At 35.2% G+C, this 22,269-nt stretch overlaps 3 protein-coding genes and 1 pseudogene across 3 annotated transcripts; all 4 read left to right on the forward strand.

Annotated features, from left to right (window-relative positions):
- The first annotated feature begins 1,990 nt into the window (after positions 1-1,990).
- On the forward strand, positions 1,991-2,629 carry LOC142166056 (secreted RxLR effector protein 161-like). The gene has a single exon (XM_075224467.1). It carries the CDS (start codon positions 1,991-1,993, stop codon positions 2,627-2,629), a length of 639 nt encoding a protein of 212 aa, XP_075080568.1.
- Positions 2,630-3,705: 1,076 nt separating this feature from the next.
- LOC107775667 (SKP1-like protein 11) lies at positions 3,706-5,101 on the forward strand (annotated as a pseudogene).
- A 10,555-nt stretch (positions 5,102-15,656) lies between these two features.
- Positions 15,657-18,078, forward strand: LOC142166057 (uncharacterized). Its single transcript, XM_075224468.1, has 5 exons — positions 15,657-15,867; positions 16,010-16,204; positions 16,382-16,690; positions 16,793-16,905; positions 17,647-18,078. Exons 1-5 carry the CDS (start codon positions 15,657-15,659, stop codon positions 18,076-18,078), a joined length of 1,260 nt encoding a protein of 419 aa, XP_075080569.1.
- Positions 18,079-21,403: 3,325 nt separating this feature from the next.
- On the forward strand, positions 21,404-21,673 carry LOC107775681 (SKP1-like protein 1A). Its single transcript, XM_075224469.1, has one exon. It carries the CDS (start codon positions 21,404-21,406, stop codon positions 21,671-21,673), a length of 270 nt encoding a protein of 89 aa, XP_075080570.1.
- The last annotated feature ends 596 nt before the right edge of the window (positions 21,674-22,269 follow it).

The following is a 22,269-nucleotide window of genomic DNA, read 5'->3' on the forward strand; positions in this document are numbered from 1 at the left end:
TAAAGGTACCATACGCAAATGCTGTTGGTAGCTTGATGTATGCAATGGTTTGCACAAGGCCTGACATTTCACAAGCTGTTGGAGTTATTAGCAGATATATGCACAATCCAGGGAAGGAGCATTGGCAAGCTGTGAAGTGGATTCTACGGTATATTCATAATACTGTAGATGTCGGGTTAGTTTTTGAGCAGGAAGACAATCAGTCTGTAGTTGGATATTGTGACTCAGATTTTGCGGGTGATCTGGACAAACGAAGATCAACTACTGGCTATGTGTTTACTTTTGCAAAGGCACCAGTTAGTTGGAAGTCTACTTTGCAGTCAACAGTTGCTTTGTCTACAACAGAGGCAGAGTACATGGCTATTAGAGAGGCTGTGAAAGAGGAAATTTGGCTTCAAGGATTGCTAAAGGAGCTTGGTGTTGAACAAAAAGGTATCACAATTTGTTGTGATAGTCAAAGTGCTATTCAATTAGCGAAGAACCAAATTTATCATGCAAGGACGAAGCACATTGATGTTCGATATCATTTTGTACGAGAAATCATAGAAGAAGGTGGAGTCATAGTGAAGAAAATTCATACTACGGAGAATCCTGCTGATATGCTGACAAAGGTGGTGACTACGATCAAGTTTCAACATTGTTTGGATTTGATCAACATTGTTGAACACTGAAGATTGAAGATGAAGACACAACCAAAATTTGTTATTGAGAAAAAATTGAAGATGTGGAATTTTGCCAAGGTGGAGATTTGTTGAATTTGACAAAATGTTTGTCCCACATCGGTGGGAAAACAAAAGTTGGGGGGATTTTCCCCCTATAAAAGAAGGCTTAATGTTTAGGTTTTAAATACACCTCTCATTTGCCTTCTCATCTGTTTAAGGCATTTGTATCTTCTCTCTTTAGTATTATTTCACTTGTATTTTTGGAGTGGAATAAAATATTGGTTGTGTCCGAGGAGTAGGCAAAATTAGCCGAACCTCGTAAATTCTGGTGTTCCCTTTATTGTTGCTTTGTTGTCTTATTTATTATTTGGTGGCTGTCATAAATTTTGGTATAGTAGTTGTGACTTATTCACACTCTATACATTTGGCTTCCGCAACAACCTGGAACTGGAAAGATGGTGAAAAACAAAAAAATCTAGAGTGTCTAGATGAAGATGTTGATGATGTACCTGTCCGAGGCACACAACCACTTTCTGATATATGTCAAAGGTGTAATGTTGCTATTTTAGAACCTGCAGGATTTCCAGAAGCTACCAAAGATGAGAAATGGAGGACTGCAATGTAGGAGGAGCTGAAAATGATAGAAAAGAACAACACATGGGAGCTGGCTGATAGACCATCACATAAGAAATTTATTGGAGTCAAGTGGGTTTATAGAACCAAGCTCAACCCTGATGGTTCCGTAAATAAATACAAGGCCAAACTAGTTGTGAAAGGGTATGCACAAATGTATGGAGTGGATTTTTCAGAAACTTTCACTCCTGTTGCTCGCTTGGATACAATGAGAATGCTACTAGCTTTATCAGCTCAACATTGATGGAAGATCCACCAACTTGATGTGAAATCTGCTTTCCTCAATGGTCACCTTGAAGAACAAATCTTTGTAGAACAACCTGAAGGTTTTTCTGTGAAAGGTAAGTCAAGGTATATCTATTAAAGAAGGCGTTATATGGGTTGAAGCAAGCTCCTAGAGCTTGGTATAGTAGAATTGATGCTCATCTTCTCAATTTAGGCTTTCAGAAAAGTTTGAGTGAGTCCACACTGTATATCCCGAAGGAAGAAACATATTTAACTATTATCTCTCCATATGTTGATGATTTATTAGTTACAGGTATCAGTTTAGACTTAATCAGGCAGTTTAACACTGAAATGAAGGAGGTCTTTGAGATGACAAACCTTGGTGAGCTGTTCTACTTCCTTGGGATGGAAGTTCAGTAAAATCAAAATGAGATTTTTATATGCCAGCTGAAATACTGAAAAAGTTCAAAATGGAGGATTGCAAGCCTATGACAACTCCTATGAATCAAAAGAAGAAGTTTTGCAAAGAAGATGGAGCTGAAAAGATTGATATAGGACTTTATAGGAGCTTGATAGGTTGCCTGATGTACTTGACTGCAACAAGGCCAGATACTGTTCATTCTGTGAGTTTACTTTCGAGGTATATGCACTGTGCTAGTGAAATTCATTTTCAAGCAGCTAAACATATTATTAGATATGTCAAAGGTACTGTTAATTTTGGCATCATGTTCAAAAGAGCCTTAGACTTTCAGTTTAATGGATATTTTGATACCGATTGGGCGGGCTGCTTAGATGATATGAGAAGCACTTCAGGTTATTGTTTCAGTTTTGGTTCCGGTGCATTCTCTTGGTGTTCAAAGAAGCAAGATGTAGTTGCTCAATCTACAGCTGAAGCAGAGTATATTGCAGCTACATCAGCTGTGAATCAAGCTCTTTGGGTTAGGAAACTGCTGACAGATTTGTACATGGAGCAAAAGAAAAGCACTGGAATCTTTGTTGATAATCAAGCTGCAATTTCTATTGCAGATAATCTTGTGTTCCATGGGAAGACAAAACATTTCAAGATCAAGCTTTATTTCTTAAGAGATTGCATAAGAATGGAGAGGTAGCATTATATTGCAAAAACGAATTTCAGATTGCTGATATTTTAACTAAGGCTCTACCTAGATCCATATTTGAATTTCTTAGAGAAAAACTTGGTGTTGCTGCTTTTGAGTCAAGGAGGAGTGTTGAAATTACTGCCTCAACAGCTGAAAATTTTGCATAACTGTTGAAGTTCAAAATCTGCTCAAAGTAAGGAAGTTGTTGAGATAAATAAGCCTTGTAACTGTTAGTAGAATCTTATCTTTCTGTTGTTATTTGTTAGGATATAGCTGTTAGGGATAATCTGCTGCTGATTTTTCTGCTTTTCTTTAGAGCTTTTCAGTTATAAATTCTTGTATAAATATGACTTTGATTATTGAATAAAATTAATGACCAGAATATTCATATCTCCTTTATTCCTTTGCTTATATCTTGCTTTATATTCCAACAGATGCAAATAAATTCAGACATAAGTTTTTGAGTTCATAAATCCCATTTGAAGGTTGCTGCAAACAGTAGCTGCTGAGGGTTCTGTTCAATTCACTATTTAATCTAAGATTGACCATCTTAGATAAAAATAGGGGAAATATATTAGTGATATTATGTCAAGGGTGCGTAGTGCTAGCATTTGGAGGGTGGGGGTGGGTGGGTTGATTTTTGTATTATTTGGGTAACTTTATGGGATTAAAGAAATTGAATCGAACATTATATTTCTTCCATTTCTGATACTTTACGACTTTACTTTATTATCAAATTTTCTAATTCCTCATACTTACGACTCCTATGGTTTTCATGCATGGCAATAAATATGTGATGAATGGGAAATTCATATATATTTCTCCTTTAAGCATTTCCCAAGGCATTGGTAGTTATAATAATGGTCCAAAAGGGCATAATTAATGAAAGGCGATTTTAAGAAAATATGAGGTTTTGTTTTTCTGCATAAGTAGTAGGAGGAAATCATGGCTGTCTTTATAGATCTAAAATACTAAAGAAATAACTCAAACTTGGGCATCTTTGTTGGTTTTAGTTTTCTTTCCGGAACGTGTTTGAATTTGGTTTTGAATATTCATTTCTGAATTGGTTTGAGAAAAATGAAAAGGAAAAAAAACTAGTTTTGGATTTTTTTTAGGCTGAAGTCAGTTATAAAGTTGGTTTCCGAGACCAAGTTGGTTAAAGAAAAACCAAGAACTAAAGCCAAATATGTTTTGCTTTAGCTTTAGCCCTATAAATACCAATTCCTCATCATTCACTCCTTTGGAGCTTTTTCTTCAAATCTTCTCCTCCGAAAAACTTTCTCATGGCTTCATCTTCAACAACACCCGCAACAGAGAATAAGGTTTTAATCTTGAAGAGTAGCGATGGCAACGAGTTCCAACTAGAAGAATCCATCGCCATCAGGTCTGTAATCAGAGGTGGCTCAAGAACATGTGGGGCCTAAAGCCAAAATTTAGTATGTGGCCTAAATATTTAAAAACAAGTTATAAGATTGGTTTTATTTAAAGTCTATTCTTCTTACTTTTTAAGATACAAAATTGTTAATAATCATTTTAAAATTGATTATTCCTTTTCAATTGATAATATAGCCAATTCATCATTTAATCTTTCTTGAAAAATTGTTGATCTTAAATAAGATTTTATAGAACTATTGGAAGCTTAAAAGTATTATTGAGCACTTGAACTAATGAAATCTTGGAGAAAGAAGGTAAGTAAGAATATCAAAGAGAAAGACAGAAAATATGTAGGATTTTTGAAATATGAAGAGATTGGGAATAAGAAAGATTGACTTGGAGAATATAAGAAAGAGAGTAAGATTTTACACATTATCTAATGAAGGAGTAAAAATTGAAAACTTGAAACGTTAGGAAAACTATTCATCTGCCATTTTTAAGTAAGTTAAGTTATTACTTTATTTATATATCTAACAAGTTTTCTTTCTTTTTATATTAATAATTAAACTTTTATATTAAAAGTAGTAAATATTATTTTTTTAAATAGTTTAAACCTATTATTTTTAAAAAATGGGCCCAGCCTAAGGCACAAGCCTTATCTTCCATAACATTGGAGTCGGCCGTGTCTGTAACATTCAAGAACATGGTAGAACATCATGATGCATCCAACATCATACCACTACCAAACGTTGACACTGAAACCCTAGTCAAGATTATCGAGTACCTCAAGAAGCATGCAGAAATCTCGGGTTCAGATGAAGAAGAAATTAAGAAAACAAAAAGCAAGGACTTTGATAAGGAATTCGTTAGCGTTAAGATGCAAAGACTTGTCAACATCATATTTGCTGCGAATTTCCTTCACATTAAGGCTTTGCTCGGTCATTGTGGTCAGGCTGTTGCTGACAAGATATAAAGAACAAGTCGCACATGGCTGTTCGAAAATTTTTCAATATTGAATGTGATTACACTTAGGAGGAAGAAGATGTCGTTCGAAAAGAAAATGAATGGGAATTTGATGGAGAAGAGTTCCATGAATCCCTTGACTAGACTTAATTATGTCTTCGTTTATGTAATCTTTAGGGTTTTTGGTTTATGTTTTAGCATATTAGACTTTTCCTTTTATTTTTCTATATTTTGGGTTTTATTCCCCTACTATATATATATATAGGATTCATTAGAAAACTTATTACCTACATTTAATACTTTGTTCAGAGGCGGAGCCAGGATTTGAGCCTTATGGGTTCAGAATTCTAATTCTTTTAAGTTAGTGGGTTCTAAATTAATAATTGATGTATATTTCATAAAATTTTAAGACAAATATAGAATTTGAACCAAAGCTACTGAATTCGACCGAACCTGCGTTAGTTATGAATTTTTGTTTATTGTGTTTCAAAATCAAAAAAGTCAAGGACAAGTCAATTATGTACAAACATAGCTTATAACAGTGATTGATGAAAATCTATCAGGTTTGCCATGGGTCCGAAGTATAAGGTGATGCGACCATTTCACGATTCAAACAACCAGTACACTTTTCGGCTCTAATGGATAGGGCTTCTATTTTCTTGCGAAGCCGGTTGTTCGCCTTTAGTTCGAAGTTGAATCACGTGCCGTTTTCTACTCACTTAAAAAAAGTATGACCACCTCAATTTTTTTTCTTTTTGTTCACAACATTTACACAATATTATTTAAATAATAACTGACAAATAAAGTTGGGTGTTTTTTTTTATTGCCAGCCGTGCATAGTGTCAGTAAAACTATGCTCGAAACCATAAAATTTCTGCATACTAATAAACAAAAAAGAGATAGAAATGCTGATGAATAAAAAAAAAGAAAAAGTTTCTAGCCCAAAAGAAAACTGAGTTTCCTGAAGGTATTTAATCACCTCACTATTGCCCAAGGTTGTTGGATTAATTCCTCACATGATAGAACAAAACAATTATTCTGCAATAGCAGCATTACAAATCACAGAACTTCAGCGAACGCAATCAACAGAGAAAATCACACTTGCTTCCAGCCCCATATTATTGTCGCTTGATCATCGCAAGGTATGCATATCTGTGCCAATATTGTGGGTTAAAATGGAATATCTTCAAGAAATTTTGAAGCCATTCAGCTTCTTCAACGGCCTTGTTTAAGTACTATAACTTTAGCCTCTATTACAGAGTGTTTAGACGATTTCCAAAATACCGCTTGTCAAGACCCAAAATTCAACTAGTCATGATGGCACCTTCCCCAACCCGCTAGGTAAGCCAATTAACAATAAAACAAAATATAATAATACTGATGTGAGTCAAAGATGAGACAACTGAATTTTAATACAAAATATTTTCCAAGGACTGGTAGTACAAATCTTGAACGTCTAAGAACGTCTAAGATTTAGATGGTGGAAGATTTAGATGGTTTAACATACAATACTATAGGGTGCAACACTGTCATAACTTACTACTGCGAAGGGTAACATCACCGTAATGTAATACTGCTGGGTAGAACACTATCGTAACTTAATACTACTAGACGTAACATCATCGTATATTACTGCAGAGGTAACATTGTCGTAATGTAATACTACGAGACGTAATATTGATGTAATATTGCGGGGTGTAACAAATAGATTCTTTATCTCCCCACGAGTTCATACATATCAAAAGTATCAAAATCCGACCAAAAATGGTCCCTCAAATCCTCAAGTCTAGGTCTCCAATACCAAGCCCTAGTTTTCCCAAATTTTAACCCTTAAATTCCATTAATTACAGCTCTAATCCATGAAATAATACCATAGAAACGAGTTTTAGGTCCAAAATCCTGACCTCAATGAAACCCTCTTGAAATCCTTCTTCAAATCGCCCAAAAAGCTCCACAAGCCGACTTAGAAAAGGTGGAATAGCTCAAAAACCGCGAAGGAAATAATTTATACCTTCTGGCCTAGGGATTTCGCATCTGTGGCCAAAATCCCGCTCCCGCGGTACTGCTTTTGCGGTCAATGGACCGCTTCAGCGGTTTTCACTTAGGCGGCCAAAATCGCATCTGTGATGCATTGCCCGCACCTGCACCATCACAGGTGCGGCTCCCCAACCGCTTCTGCATTCGTTGCCTTCCTAGGCTCTTCCGCTTTTGTGACTGGTTTTCCCGTATCTGCGGTGTCGCACCTGCGGTCCCCAATCCGCAAGTGCGGAAACAATAGAAACAACAAAAATCTGCAGTTTCACCGGTCACACCTTCTTTTTACTACACCCCATAAAGGGTATAAATACAAGGGAGTTTTTCCAATTAAAGGACAATCAAAACGAGATTTATTTATTTAAAGATTCAGAGTAGCCACTTGGGAGATTTATGGTGTCCCAAGTCACCGATTTAATCCCGAATCGAGGAAAAGTTTGACTCTGTAATACAGTCCGCGAATACAAAAATCTGGGTAAGGAATTCTGTTAACCCGGGAGAAGGTGTTAGGCATTCCCGAGTTCCTTGGTTCTAGCACGGTCGCTTTGATCATACTTGGCTTATTAAAATTGTACTATTACTGATTTTAAAACCTATGTGCATTTACCTTTCAACGCTTTTTAATCAAGAAAATTATCTTGAAACTGGTTACGCGCACATATACCCATTTGTTTGGCGCGTCAAAAATCATGTCACGCGAACGTGTCCACAATTAATAATGCTTTATTAATGTTAAGAAAATTGGGCCGAAGTTGCGCATACTCCAATTTTTGCTTTTAGAATCGTAATTATGTCACGCGAACATGTACACAATCACGATAGTATTTTATTAAGATTAAGATTGTTTCGCTCAATATTGCGCGAACTCATACGTTGGTCTTAATTCTGGAACCCGTAATCATGCCACACGCAACAGAAAAAGTTATTAAAAAGGTTTTACGCCTTTCAAGTTCTTTCTCAACCGATTCATTCTTAGAGTTTAGCCCAATAGACCTCTCTTTATTTCAATATATACCAGATTAGCTCACAAAACAAACCAAATAATCATTCCAACAGGCACATCTTGAGATATTGAATTTAGAAGCTCTTTGTGATCAAATCACTTCGAAACTGCCTAGGAGGAATTAACAGCATATTGAGATTTGAGACCAAGAGAAGTCCGTATCGTTAAGCGCACGAAATCATTAGCCTGATTACTAAATCTCAAGGTTTTTTTGCATCAATATGTAGTACTTTAGATATGAGCAAGAATCAAAAATATATTTTCTTCCTACTAATTAGCAACCATCAAATTAAAGGGTCAGAATTATTCGCCCAATTGGTATGATAATCCCTTTTAAAGAAACTAACACAATTAATTTGTAATATTGGGGAACTGGGCCAATCTTAAAACGAAATTGTACCAACCCCAACTAACAGTGAAGAACCCTGTTTTGAAGCAAACAAAAGAAAACTCATGCAACAGGGCCTATCACTTTCATTTCTTATTAATTTTAAAATTCTGGGCCCAAATTGAGCCCAAGCAGAAGGCCCAAATTGAGCCCAAGCAGAAGGCCCAAATTCTTTAAAGCCTCAGAACCAACACCAATTAGACTCGACATCGAGTCTGTATCGTGATCCAATGATGGCTGAGCAGCAAAAGTTCAGATTGAACCTAAATAGCTAGTCACAACATACAAACAACTCCAAGATTTTGAAATAGAAAACAATTAAGGATCCAATTCTTGAGAAACTATACAACATTTGATTCTAAATTTTCAAGGCCCTAAATTTACTTGAAATGCTGATATTTAAACCTTAATTAAACCTCACGTTGACAAAACTTGTAGGATTTAAAACAACCATATCTGCTCAATTGACATGTAAGCAGTGAATCACTTTCAACATAACTAAACTAACTTGAATTTCCCCTAACACTGATAGTCACCAAACCAGTACATTAGAATCTAGTTCTCTCATGAATTCCAGAAAATCATACTAAAGCTTTCAATATAATCCTTAGACATTTCAAACTCATTCAGGAGCAAATGTAAACACAGAACATGCTTGCAAAATACTTCGAACCATACTAATCTCAAATAAGAATCATACGTACATGTCCAATTACCTATACATACAACTATTGAACATACACAACAGAATCATACATACATGTCCAATTACCCATACATATAACTACTGAACATACACAACATTAAATGTGCAAATGATAGCTTAGATAACATCTAAAACTACATATCTATTACAGAATATTAAAGCAGTATGAGAAACAGGGGAAACTAAGTTCAAATGCAGCATGTATCCAATTAGTATTCCACCTGATTTACATGTTCAACAATCAATCATTATTCAGGGGCTAAGAAGGTACCTGAGATTGAAGGGACAAAGAAATAAAGAAGGATCAGCAATTTTTAAACATCAGAAATCGACAGCAACAACAACACAACCCAAATTCAGCAAATGAAACCAGAAAATTGATTTACAATCCAATGGAACAGTAGTCTTTAACACAATTTGATCAAAACCTTCCAAAAACTAGTATCAAACCAACTCAAATCCCATCACTGAACATTATTGTTTCCAGAGCTTAAAAGAATCAGGAATTATTGAGGCTCAATGATACAATAGAGAGTTTTCAGCTGATTTATTGGATTCTTATTTCTAAAAAAATCTGTATTTTTCAATACTTTCAGAATATCAGAATGTTCTTCTCCTCTCTGTCAGAATGTTCTTCTCCTCTCTGTCATAATGTTCTGCCTCCCTCCCCTTTGTTCTCTGATCTTCAACCTTTAAATAGGCATTCTATTAGTGCCATTCCCGTTATCAATTCTGCTTTTCATTTCTTAACTATCCACTAACTTAGTGCTTTTAATTAATTCAGTAATGCAATTTCTACCCTACCACTATTGAGAAGCTTTCTAAGTTAGGTAAACAATCTCCTTTATTAAATAATTCCCAGACTACCCCTTAAGTTCCTAATTATTCAATTAGAATCTCTGAAAGTTCTAAACATTTACAGAATTGCTAGGCAACCAGAACCAAAGGGCATCAGTTTCTGAAACCTAAATAGGTTTAGTATTGAAACAGAGTCAACAATAACCCTTCATATGAATAATCTGAACTGACATTAGCAAGAAAAGAACAATGAAGAGCCTATTTGAGATTCGACCTTTGACACATTTAACATAATTGTTTTAACAAGGAATCAAAACATCACGAGGATACTAATATGCTGCCTATTAGAATAATATAAACATAAATTGAAAATTGGAAACCTGCTAATTCAATGACAAACTCATGAGCTTAAACAACTAAAATATAAGTCGGATACAAACCTAAAACTAGACAGAACAGATAAACCAAAATTAGGGCACAATCCTTTTTTTAGGAATTAAAATAAAAGCTAAAGATGGACATAAATGAATGAACAAACAAATTAACCTAATAGGAAGATACTATTGTAATTTCAATCCAAAGTCAGACAACTAAGATACACAAAGTAGAAAAGAAGAAGAGATAGAGATGAAACAAACACTAAACGAACAGAAATAATGAAGGGAACTTATCGGCTAAACTTGAAATTACACTTGATACTTTGATTCATCCGAAACTGATCCCAATCATTTATTCTTTGTCAAGAACAAATGAGCAGCATCGGTTTTGTAGTGAATCAATCCTTCTAATGACGAAGATTAGAGGTATGGATCGATGCATGTTATTAGGTTCATGGGAAACCGATTTTAAACTTTTAGGCCTCGATCTTAGATTTGAGATTCGAGAGGTTCTGGCAAGATTCGAGGGAAACAGATTGGGGATTTGGAAAGAGGGGGTTGTGGTGGTTCTGGGGTGTGATTTTGGAGGTGAACGGAGCCGGCGTCGCCACCGGAGGGCGGTAGGGAATGGTGGCGGCTGGTCTCTAGGGTTTGGGTGAGGAAGATGAGCGATGAGATGTGGGGGGTTATGAGGGGGCGGGGTCTATTTTATATACTAGGGGAGACGTTAAATCCAGGCCGTTCAATCAAACGAGATCAACAGCTTGGATTATTTGATTAATTTGAACGATGTCGTTTATTAGGATTAGAGGCTGGATTGGGTTTAGGGGGAAACCGTTCAGGGTCGGGTTAAACGGGTAATGGGTTAAGTCCTGGCCGTTGGATGTGGGGAATGGACGGTTGAGATTGGTTGACACTGAAACAACGTCGTTTGAGTCGTCTTTGAGGTCTGAATTGAATGGACCGGGTGTGGCATATGTTTTGGGCTGGTTTTGGTTGGGTATTAGGTAAAACGACTTGCGCGTGGAATCTTTTAATTAAATGTAGCCCCAAATGCATTTCTTATTCTTTTTTTTCATTTTCTAATTTTTTTAAATATTTTTAAACTAAAATTAAAATACAAACCTAAATTAATCCCTGATTAAATTATCCTATTAAAATAACTAGACTTCAAATTATAATTACCACGATTAAATTAAGTATCAATTAAAGGAAAAATTACTAAAATTCTAGACTAGAATTAAAAGAAAAATAAACTATTTTTTTACATTTTTTGTAAAGCAATAATTTACTTAATTAATCTAAAAATACAAAACTAAAATCTAAATGCAGATGCTATATTTTTGTATTTTCAATGCATTAATTAAATATGCACAAAATATGCAAACACTTAAGCAAATTGCACAGTAATTCCTTTTAGCAAATAATTAGATAAAAATTTAATTTTGGGAATTCTTTTTGGAGTAATTCTTGTGAGGCAAAAATCACGTGCTCACATCACCAAACTCCCAATCTCTCTGTCAACCATCCGAAATCACTCCGAGGTCCCCGGGACGTCAACCAAAAACACAAACATAACCCATAACCTTATTCAAACTCATTCCAACCTTTGGAATGCTCAAAATAATATCAAACACTGAATTCGCATCGGATTCAAGCCTAAGAATTCTAAAATCTTCTAAATTATGCTTTTGATAAAAAACTCAACAAAACCACGTCCGAATGGCCTAAAATTTTGCACACACATCCCAAATTACACATCAGAACTACTAAAACTCTCAGAAATCCATTCTGACCCCTATATCAAAATCTCACCTATCAACCGGAAAGCGCCAAAAATCCAATTTCACCAATTCAAGCCTAAATCTACTTCGGACCTCCAAAACACATTCCGATCACGCTCCTAAGTCCCAAATCATCCGCTGAAGCTATCCGAACCATCAAAACTCACATCCAAGCCCTTTAACACATAAGTCAATATCCGGTTGACTTTTCCAACTTAAGCTTTCTCAAAAGAGACTAGGTGTCTCAAACCTTCTCAAAACCTTTCTGAACCCGAGCCAACCAACCCAATCATACCTAGAACCAATAAACAAAGCAATAAGAAGCAGAAATGGGGGAAACAGAGCAGTAACTCATGAGACGACTGGCTGGGTCATCACAGAAACAAAGCAAGGCTAGTTGCATAAGGATACTCTCATCAAGAAGGAATCGACTATAATGATACCTTCACACCTGTAGCAAGATTGGAATAAATTCTAATACTACTTGCAGTTGCCGCTCACAAAAGATTCAAACTGTTTCAAATGGACGTAAAAAGTGCGTTTCTAAACAGGTACGTTTTTGAAGAGGTATATGTAAAACAACCTCCTGGATTTGTAAACGTCACTTTCCCAGATCATGTATACAAGCTGAATAAAGCTCTGTACGGACTCAAGCAAGCTCCTCGTGCATGGTATGAAATGTTAAGCTCTTTCCTTCTAAATCAATGTTTCAAACTAGGTACTATAGATACAACTCTGTTTATTAAGCATTCAAGTTCAGGTAATCTTATTACTCAAATTTAAGTCGATGATATTATTTTTGGTAGTCCTAACTCTGTTCTATATAAAAAATTTGCTCTTTCTATGAAAGGAGAATTTGAAATGAGTATGATGGGAGAATTAACTTTCTTTCTTGGACTGCAAATAAAACAGTCTCCTAAAGGGATTTTCGTTAGCCAAACCAAGTATACCAAGTTTGTCATGGAGAATGCTAAGTCTATTGGAACTCCAATGAGTCCAATAACGATGCTTGATGAAGACAGCAATGGAAAAAGTGTTGATGAAACTATGTATAGAGGAATGATTGGATCCTTATTATCTCTCACTGCTAATCGACCAGATATTATGTTCAGTGTTTGTAAGTGTGCAAGATTTCAGTCGGCTCCTAAGGAATCCCATCTTACTACTGTTAAACATATTATAAGATACCTCATTGGTTCTTCTTAACTAGGATTATGGTATGTTCATTCCAACAATTTTACTTTAAGTGGATATTCAGATGCACACTTTGCAGGTGATAAGTTCTACAGAAAAAGTACTAGTGGCACATGTCAACTTTTGGGAAATGCACTAGTTTTTTGGCATAACAAGAAACAAAATTGTGTTGCCTTATCAACAACCGAAAGTAGAATATTTAGCTGTTGGAAGCTGTTGTATACAAGTTCTATGGATAATGTATCAGCTTCTCGACTACGATCTATTTCTTTCCTCTACTCCTATATTTTGTGATAATTTAGTGCCATATGTTTGTCAAAAAAATTTGTGCATCATTCTAGTGCAAAGCATATAGAAATCAAGCATCATTTTATCAGTGATCATATTTTCAAAGGTGATATTATATTAGAGTTTATTAGTAATGAATCTCGACTTGCTGATATTTTTACAAAACCTCTTTTAGAGGAAAGATTTTGTTTACTATGGCAACATTAATTGTTCATAAAATGGACACAAATGATAGGGCCATGATATAAGCTTTGCTTCTCATCTCCGCAGCCTCTTGAGATGAGTATTGTAGACGTTGGAGAATACTTTCCTGATCAAGAAAAATTGATACCAATTTCAGAATATCTGAAAAAGAGATAATTTATAATGTCATTGAGTATAAATTAGAGTTTCACTTTAGAAATCATTATATACCAGAGATTCACCTCAATAAATTAAGCATATATAATCACACTCATATATGGAGACGATTATCAATAATTACATCCCTAGTTCTATAAACAAAAGAAGAGAACTAGTAATGTGGACTATCCAAGCAGCTCTGAGTATGGCCTTCCCCAAATACAAAGTTACATGTCCATGGCCTATGTTTTTTGAAAAAAGTAGAGTATTGGAACCCAACTCCAATAGTGCATCACGTAACCCGAAAAAACCCCCATTGGAAGGATTAAAGTCAATACTGATGGAAGCTTTCTAAAAGATATGGGAAGAGCTAGAATATGAGGCACAGTGAGAAATTACCAAGGTGATCTGATAATGGCCTTCTCTTTGCCAGTCCAATGCAACACCAACAATAGCACTGAAGCAGTGGCCGCTAATGTAGGAGTTCAAAGTTGTATACAACAGGGATATAATGACTTCTATCTAGAGATTGACTCTCAGATAGTAGCTAGAATGATCATTTCTAGGAACACCGACAACCTTCATCTCAAAGGTCTGATTGAAGACATTACTAGGCTCATGAACCATGTCCAAGTTAACATTGCACATTTCTTCAGAGAAGCAACCAATGACTGATGTGTTGGCAATAAATGCAGCAAAAAGTTACTTCACCTTCTAGTAGCTCCCAGGAATATATATATTTCATTGCCTTGCCTTTCATATCATCATCTGAGGAGGTAAGGTCCATGTCCCCCTCCATTGTACGTAATCTTTTTTGTGGGAATAGACATGGTAGGGGTCTTGCCAAATCCCCCAACACCTCAAGTAATGAGAACTTGAGTGATTGGATTTAATAAAATAAAATATGTTTGCAATAAATTTTTAAGACATGAAAAATAAAGTGCAATCACAAAATAAGAGAAAATATTTTTACTATTTAATTGCGAGTACAATTCTCTTAATTCTTCTCTCCTCATTATCTCCGTTATTCCTCTTGAACTATTTGATTGTCAAGAAGTATCTGGCCATATTTTGATTTCTTGTGATATCCCAAGAGTTTATGGGATTTTTGAGACGCCTCTTCAAGTGAATATGTTTCCCTTTATATATGTGTGAATTAGGGTTTAGGGTAGACTAACTTCCAAGCAACCCTAATATATAGACTCATAGGATTTAAAGAGTCTTGTTAAAAAGAAAAAGAACACGTCGAGAGGGTGAAATGGTATGCGCCCCATATCCGCCATTTGTTGCAGATGTCAGATGCTATTGAAATTACTGCCTCAACAACTGAAAATTTTGCATAACTGCTGAAATTCAAATCTGCTCAAAGCAAGGAAGTTGTTGAGATAAATAAGCCTTGTAACTGTTAACAGAATCTTATCTTTCTGTTGCTATTTACTAGGATATAGCTGTTAGGGATAATCTGCTGATGATTTTTCTGTTATAAATTCTTGTATAAATATGGCTTTGATTATAGAATAAAATTAATGAGCAGAATATTCATATCTCCTTTATTCCTTTGCTTATATCTTTCTTTATATTCCAACATATTGGTATCTAGAGCCTGCCATCTTGAGGGACTTGTGTGTAGAGAGTGAACCAAATATCAATTCTTCCACTCAAAGCACATCACAATACATTCTTTAAACTGTTATTTTAAATAGTTTATAGAAAATGGATTCTGAATCGAGCTTCTTAACTCCACCAGTCTTCAATGGTGAAAATTATTAAGCTTGGGCAATTAGAATGACAGTTCATCTTGAAGCACTGGATCTCTGGGAAGCAGTAGAAGAGGACTACGAAGTAACTCCTCTTGGAAATAATCCAACAATTAATCAGATAAAAATTCACAAGGAGAAAAAGAAAAGGAAAGCCAAACCCAAAACATGTCTTTTCTCTGCAGTATCACATTCAATTCTCACTAGAATTATGCAAATGCAGTCTGCAGCAGCAATTTGTGAGTATCTCAAAAAAAAAATACAAAGGAAATGAAAGAGTGCAGAATATGCAAGTGATAAATCTAATTCGAGAATTTTAAATGAAGAAAATGAAAGAATCAGAAACTATAAATGATTATTCAGACCAATTGCTTAACATAGCCAACAAGGTGAGATTGTTTGGTAAGGAATTTAATGATGAAAGAATTGTTCAAAAAATTCTTGTAACACTGCCTGAGAAATATGAAGCCACGATCTCTTCTTTAGAGAATTCTAAAGATCTGTCAAGTATCACCTTGGCAGAACTTGTTAAAGCTTTGCAGGCATTGGAGCAAAGAAGAATAATGAGGAAGGAAAGTTCTGTCGAAGGAGCTTTTCAAGCTAAATCATAGAACATTGATTCAAACAAAGGCAGAAAAAAGAACAGGAAGGAAAGGCAAAGCAATAACAATAATAATCAGGGAGGAGCTCATCCACCCTGCCCTCATTGCAAAAAGATAAAACATCCTTAACAAAAATGTTGGTGGAGACCAGATGTCAAGTGCAACAAATATGGTCAACTAGGACATGTTGAGAGGGTATGCAAGTCACAACCACAATGTGAGGAAGCCAACACCGCTGCAAATCAACATCAAGAAGAACAGTTATTTATAGCAACTTGTTTTGCTAGCAACAGCAGTTCTGAAAGCTGGTTAATTGACAGCGGATGCACAAATCATATGAGCAATGATCAAGAGCTCTTTCAAGAGCTAGATCGCTATGTCATTGGCAAAGTCAGGATTGGAAATGGAGATTTACTCGATGCGAAAGGCAGAGGAATTGTTGTAATTGAAAGCCTTACTGGTTTAAAACTTATAACTGATGTTCTTTTAATTCCCGATCTTGATCGAAACCTCTTAAGTGTTAGGCACCTACTTTAAAATGGTTTCAAGTTGTTGTTTGAAGATAAAGCGTGTCTGATCAAGGATGCTGATAACAAGGAGTTGTCCAAGATCAAGACGAGAGGCAAAAGCGTTTTCTTTGAACCTTCTGGAGGAGGAACAAGCTGCAATTGTCCAGTCAGCCAATAACTCAGAGCTATGGCACAAAATACTTGAGACATTTCCATTATGATGCAATACTTTTCATGAAAGAAAATCACCTAGTAGAAGGCTTTCCAAGCATTGAGAAAAATCTACTTGCTTGTGAATCTTGCCAGTATGGAAAACAAACTCGGCATACTTTTTCAGAAGACATCTTGGAGGGAAAAACATAAACCGCAACTTATTCACACAGATGTGGGTGGACCTCAAAAAACACCATCTCTGAACGGCATTAAGTACTACGTTGCCTTTATTGATGATTACACCAGATATTGTTGGATTTATTTTTTGAATTTTAAATCTGAGGTTGCTGGTGTATTTTGGAAATATAAGGCTTTGGTAGAAAATCAGAGTGGCTGCAAAATTCAGATGGTAAGAACAGATAATGGAACTGAGTATACTTTAGAAACGTTTAACCTGTTTTGTGATGAAGTAGGAATTGAGCATCAGCTAATGACACCATACACTCCTCAATAAAATGAAGTAGTAGAGAGAAAAAATAGGACCTTAATGGAAATGACAAGGTGTTTACTCCATGAAAAAGGGTTACTTAAGCAATTTTAGGCAGAAGCTGCAAATACTGTAGTATTTTTGCTAAACAGATTGCCAACCAAATCTTTGCAGAAGAAGACTCCATTTGAGGCTTGGTTTGGTTACAAACCTATGCTAACAAATCTGAAAGTTTTTGGTTGTCTTTGTTTCTCTTATGTACCTCAGGCGAAAAGAGATAAGCTAGATAAAAATGCTGAACCTGGAAGTGTTGTAGGATACAACAATATCTCAAAAGCTTACAGGATCTATCAACCTCAAAATGACAAAGTTGTTGTTAGTAGGGATGTCAAGTTCTTGGAGAATGACACCTGGAACTGGAAAGATGGTGAAAAACAAAATAATCTAGAGTGTCTAGATGAAGATGTTGATGATGTACCCGTCCGAGGCACACGACCACTTTCTGATATATGTCAAAGGTGTAATGTTGCTATTTTAGAACCTGTAGGATTTCCAGAAGCTGCCAAAGATGAGAAATGGAGGACTACAATGCAGGAGGAGCTGAAAATGATAGAAAAGAACAACACATACAATGCCAAACTCAACCCTGATGGTTCCGTAATCACACAAGAAAGTTATTGGAGTCAAGTGGGTTTATAGAACCAAGCTCAACCCTGATGGTTCCGTAATCAAATACAATGCCAAACTAGTTGTGAAAGGGTATGCGCAAATGTTTGGAGTGGATTTTTCAGAAACTTTCACTTCTGTTGCTCGCTTGGATACAATGAGAATGCTACTAGCTTTATCAGCTCAACATGGATGTAAGATTCACCAACTTGATGTGAAATCTGCTTTCCTCAATGGTCACCTTAAAGAAGAATTCTTTGTAGAACAACCTGAAGGTTTTTCTGTGAAAGGTAAAGAAGTCAAGGTATATCTATTAAAGAAGGCGTTATATGGGTTGAAGCAAGATCCTGGAGCTTGGTATAGTAGGATTGATGCTAATCTTCTCAGTTTAGGCTTTTAGAAAAGTTTGAGTGAGTCCACACTGTATATCTGGAAGGAAGAAACATATTTAACAATTATCTCTCTATATGTTGATGATTTATTAGTTACAGGTAGTAGTTCAGACTTAATCAGTCAGTTTAACACTGAAATGAAGGAGGTCTTTGAGATGACAGACCTTGGTGAGCTGTTCTACTTCCTTGGGATGGAAGTTCAACAAAAACAAAATGAGCTTTTTATATGCCAGCTGAAATACGCCAAAGAAATACTGAAAAAGTTCAAAATGGAGGATTGCAAGTCTATGACAACTCCTATGAATCAAAAGGAGAAGTTTTGCAAAGAAGATGGAGCTGAAAAGATTGATATAGGACTTTACAGGAGCTTGATAGGTTGTCTGATGTACTTGACTGCAACAAGGCCAGATACTGTTCATTCTGTGAGTTTACTTTCGAGGTATATGCACTGTGCTAGTGAAATTCATTTTCAAGCAGCTAAACGTATTATAAAAATATGTCAAAGGTACTGTTAATTTTGGCATCATATTCAAAAGAGCCTTAGACTTTCAATTTCATGGATATTCTGATAGCGATTGGGCGGGATGCTTAGATGATATGAGAAGCACTTAAGGTAATTGTTTCAGTTTTGGTGCCGGTGCATTCTCTTGGTGTTCAAAGAAGCAAGATGTAGTTGCTCAATCTACAGCTGAAGCATAGTATGTTGCAGCTGCATCAGCTGTGAATCAAGCTCTTTGGGTTAGGAAACTGCTGGCAGATTTGTACATGGAGCAAAAGAAAAGCACTGGAATCTTTGTTGATAATCAAGCTGCAATTTCTATTGCAAATAATCTTGTGTTCCATGGGAAGACAAAACATTTCAAGATCAAGCTTTATTTCTTAAGAGAAGTGCATAAGAATGGAGAGGAAGATTTAGTATATTGCAAAAGCGAATTTTAGATTGCTGATATTTTAACTAAGGCTCTACCTAGATCCAGATTTGAATTTCTTAGAGAAAAACTTGGTGCTGCTGCTTTTGAGTCAAGGAGGAGTGTTGAAATTACTGCCTCAACAGTTGGAAATTTTGCATAACTGCTGAAGTTCAAAATCTTCTCAAAGCAAGGAAGTTGTTGAGATAAATAAGCCTTGTAACTGTTAGCAGAATCTTATCTTTCTGTTGCTATTTGTTAGGATATAGCTGTTAGGGATAATCTGCTGCTGATTTTTCTGCTTTTCTTTAGAGCTTTTCAGTTATAAATTCTTGTATAAATATGGCTTTGATTATTGAATAAAATTAATGACCAGAATATTCATATCTCCTTTATTCCTTTGCTTATATCTTGCTTTATATTCCAACAGATGCAAATAGATTCAGACATAAGTTTTTGAGTTCATAAATCCCATTTGAAGGTTGCTGCAAGCAGTAGCTGCTGAGGGTTCTGTTCAATTCACTATTTAATCTAAGATTGACCATCTTAGATAAAAATAGGGGAAATATATTAGTGATATTATGTCAAGGGTGCGTAGTGCTAGCATTTGGAGGGTGGGGGTGGGTGGGTTGATTTTTGTATTATTTGGGTAACTTTATGGGATTAAAGAAATTGAATCGAACATTATATTTCTTCCATTTCTGATACTTTACGACTTTACTTTATTATCAAATTTTCTAATTCCTCTTACTTACGACTCTTATGGTTTTCATGCATGGCAATAAATATGTGATGAATGGAAAATTCATATATATTTCTCCTTTAAGCATTTCCCAAGGCATTGCTAGTTATAATAATGGTCCAAAAAGGGCATAATTAATGAAAGGCCATTTTAAGAAAATATGAGGTTTTGTTTTTCTGCATAAGTAGTAGGAGGAAATCATGGCTGTCTTTATAGATCTAAAATACTAAAGAAATAACTCAAACTTCGGCATCTTTGTTGGTTTTAGTTTTCTTTCCAGAACGTGTTTGAATTTGGTTTTAAATATTCAATTCTGAATTGGTTTGAGAAAAATGGAAAGGAAAAAAAACTAGTTTTGGATTTTTTTAGGCTGAAGTCAGTTATAAAGTTGGTTTCCGAGACCAAGTTGGTTAAAGAAAAACTAAGAACTAAAGCCAAATATGTTTTGCTTTAGCTTTAGCCCTATAAATACCAATTCCTCATCATTCACTCCTTTGGAGCTTTTTCTTCAAATCTTCTCCTCCGAAAAACATTCCCATGGCTTCATCTTCAACAACACCCGCAACAGAGAATAAAGTTTTAATCTTGAAGAGTAGTGACGGCAACGAGTTCCAACTAGAAGAATCCATCGCCATCGAGTCTGTAATCAGAGGTGGCTCAAGAACATGTGGGGCCTAAAGCCAAAATTTAGTATGGGGCCTAAATATTTAAAAACAAGTTATAAGATTGGTTTTATTTAAAGTCTATTCTTCTTACTTTTTAAGATACAAAATTGTTAATAATCATTTTAAAATCGATTATTCCTTTTCAATTGATAATATAGCCAATTCATCATTTAATCTTTCTTGAAAAATTGTTGATCTTAAATAAGATTTTATAGAACTATTGGAAGCTTAAAAGTATTATTGAGCACTTGAACTAATGAAATCTTGGAGAAAGAAGGTAAGTAAGAATATCAAAGAGAAAGACAGAAAATATGTAGGATTTTTGAAATATGAAGAGATTGGGAATAAGAAAGATTGACTTAGAGAATATAAGAAAGAGAGTTAGATTTTTACACATTATCTAATGAAGGAGTAAAAAGTGAAAAATTGAAACGTTAGGAAAACTATTCATCTGCCATTTTTGACTTTATTTATATATCTAACAAGTTTTCTTTCTTTTTATATTAATAATTATAATTTTATATTAAAAGTAGTAAATATTAATTTTTTAAATAGTTTAAACCTATTATTTTTAAAAAATGGGCCCAGCCTAAGGCACAAGCCTTACCTTCCATAACATTGGAGTCGGCCGTGTCTGTAACATTCAAGAACATGGTAGAACATGATGATGCATCCAGCATCATACCACTACCCAACGTTGACACTAAAACCCTAGTCAAGATTATCGAGTACCTCAAGAAGCATGCAGAAATCTCGGGTTCAGATGAAGAAGAAATTAAGAAAACAAAAAGTAAGGACTTTGATAAGGAATTCGTTAGCGTTAAGATGCAAAGACTCGTCAACATCATATTTGCTGCGAATTTCCTTCACATTAAGGCTTTGCTCGGTCATTGTGCTCAGGCTATTGCTGACAAGATATAAAGAACAAGTCGCACGTGGCTTTTTGAAAATTTTTCAATATTGAATGTGATTACACTTAGGAGGAAGAAGATGCCGTTCGAAAAGAAAATGAATGGGAATTTGATGGAGAAGAGTTCCATGAATCCCTTGACTAGACTTAATTATGTCTTCGTTTATGTAATCTTTAGGGTTTTTGGTTTATGTTTTAGCATATTAGACTTTTTCTTTTATTTTTCTGTATTTTGGATTTTATTCCCCTACTATATATATATATAGGATTCATTAGAAAACTTATTACCTACATTTAATACTTCTTTCAGAGGCGGAGCCAGGATTTGAACCTTATGGGTTCAGAATTCTAATTCTCTTAAGTTAGTGAGTTCTAAATTAATAATTGATATATATTTCATAAAATTTTAAGACAAATATAGAATTTGAACCAAAGCTACTGAAGTCGACCGAACCTGCGTTAGTTATGAATTTTTGTTTATTGTGTTTCAAAATCAAAAAAGTCAAGGACAAGTCAATTATGTACAAACATAGCTTATAACATTGATTGATGAAAATCTATCAAGTTTGCCATGGGTCTGAAGTATAAGGTGATGCGACCATTTCAC

Source organism: Nicotiana tabacum, chromosome 11 (assembly GCF_000715075.1).
Source record: "Nicotiana tabacum cultivar K326 chromosome 11, ASM71507v2, whole genome shotgun sequence".
In the NCBI taxonomy this organism is placed as follows: Eukaryota; Viridiplantae; Streptophyta; class Magnoliopsida; order Solanales; family Solanaceae; genus Nicotiana; species Nicotiana tabacum.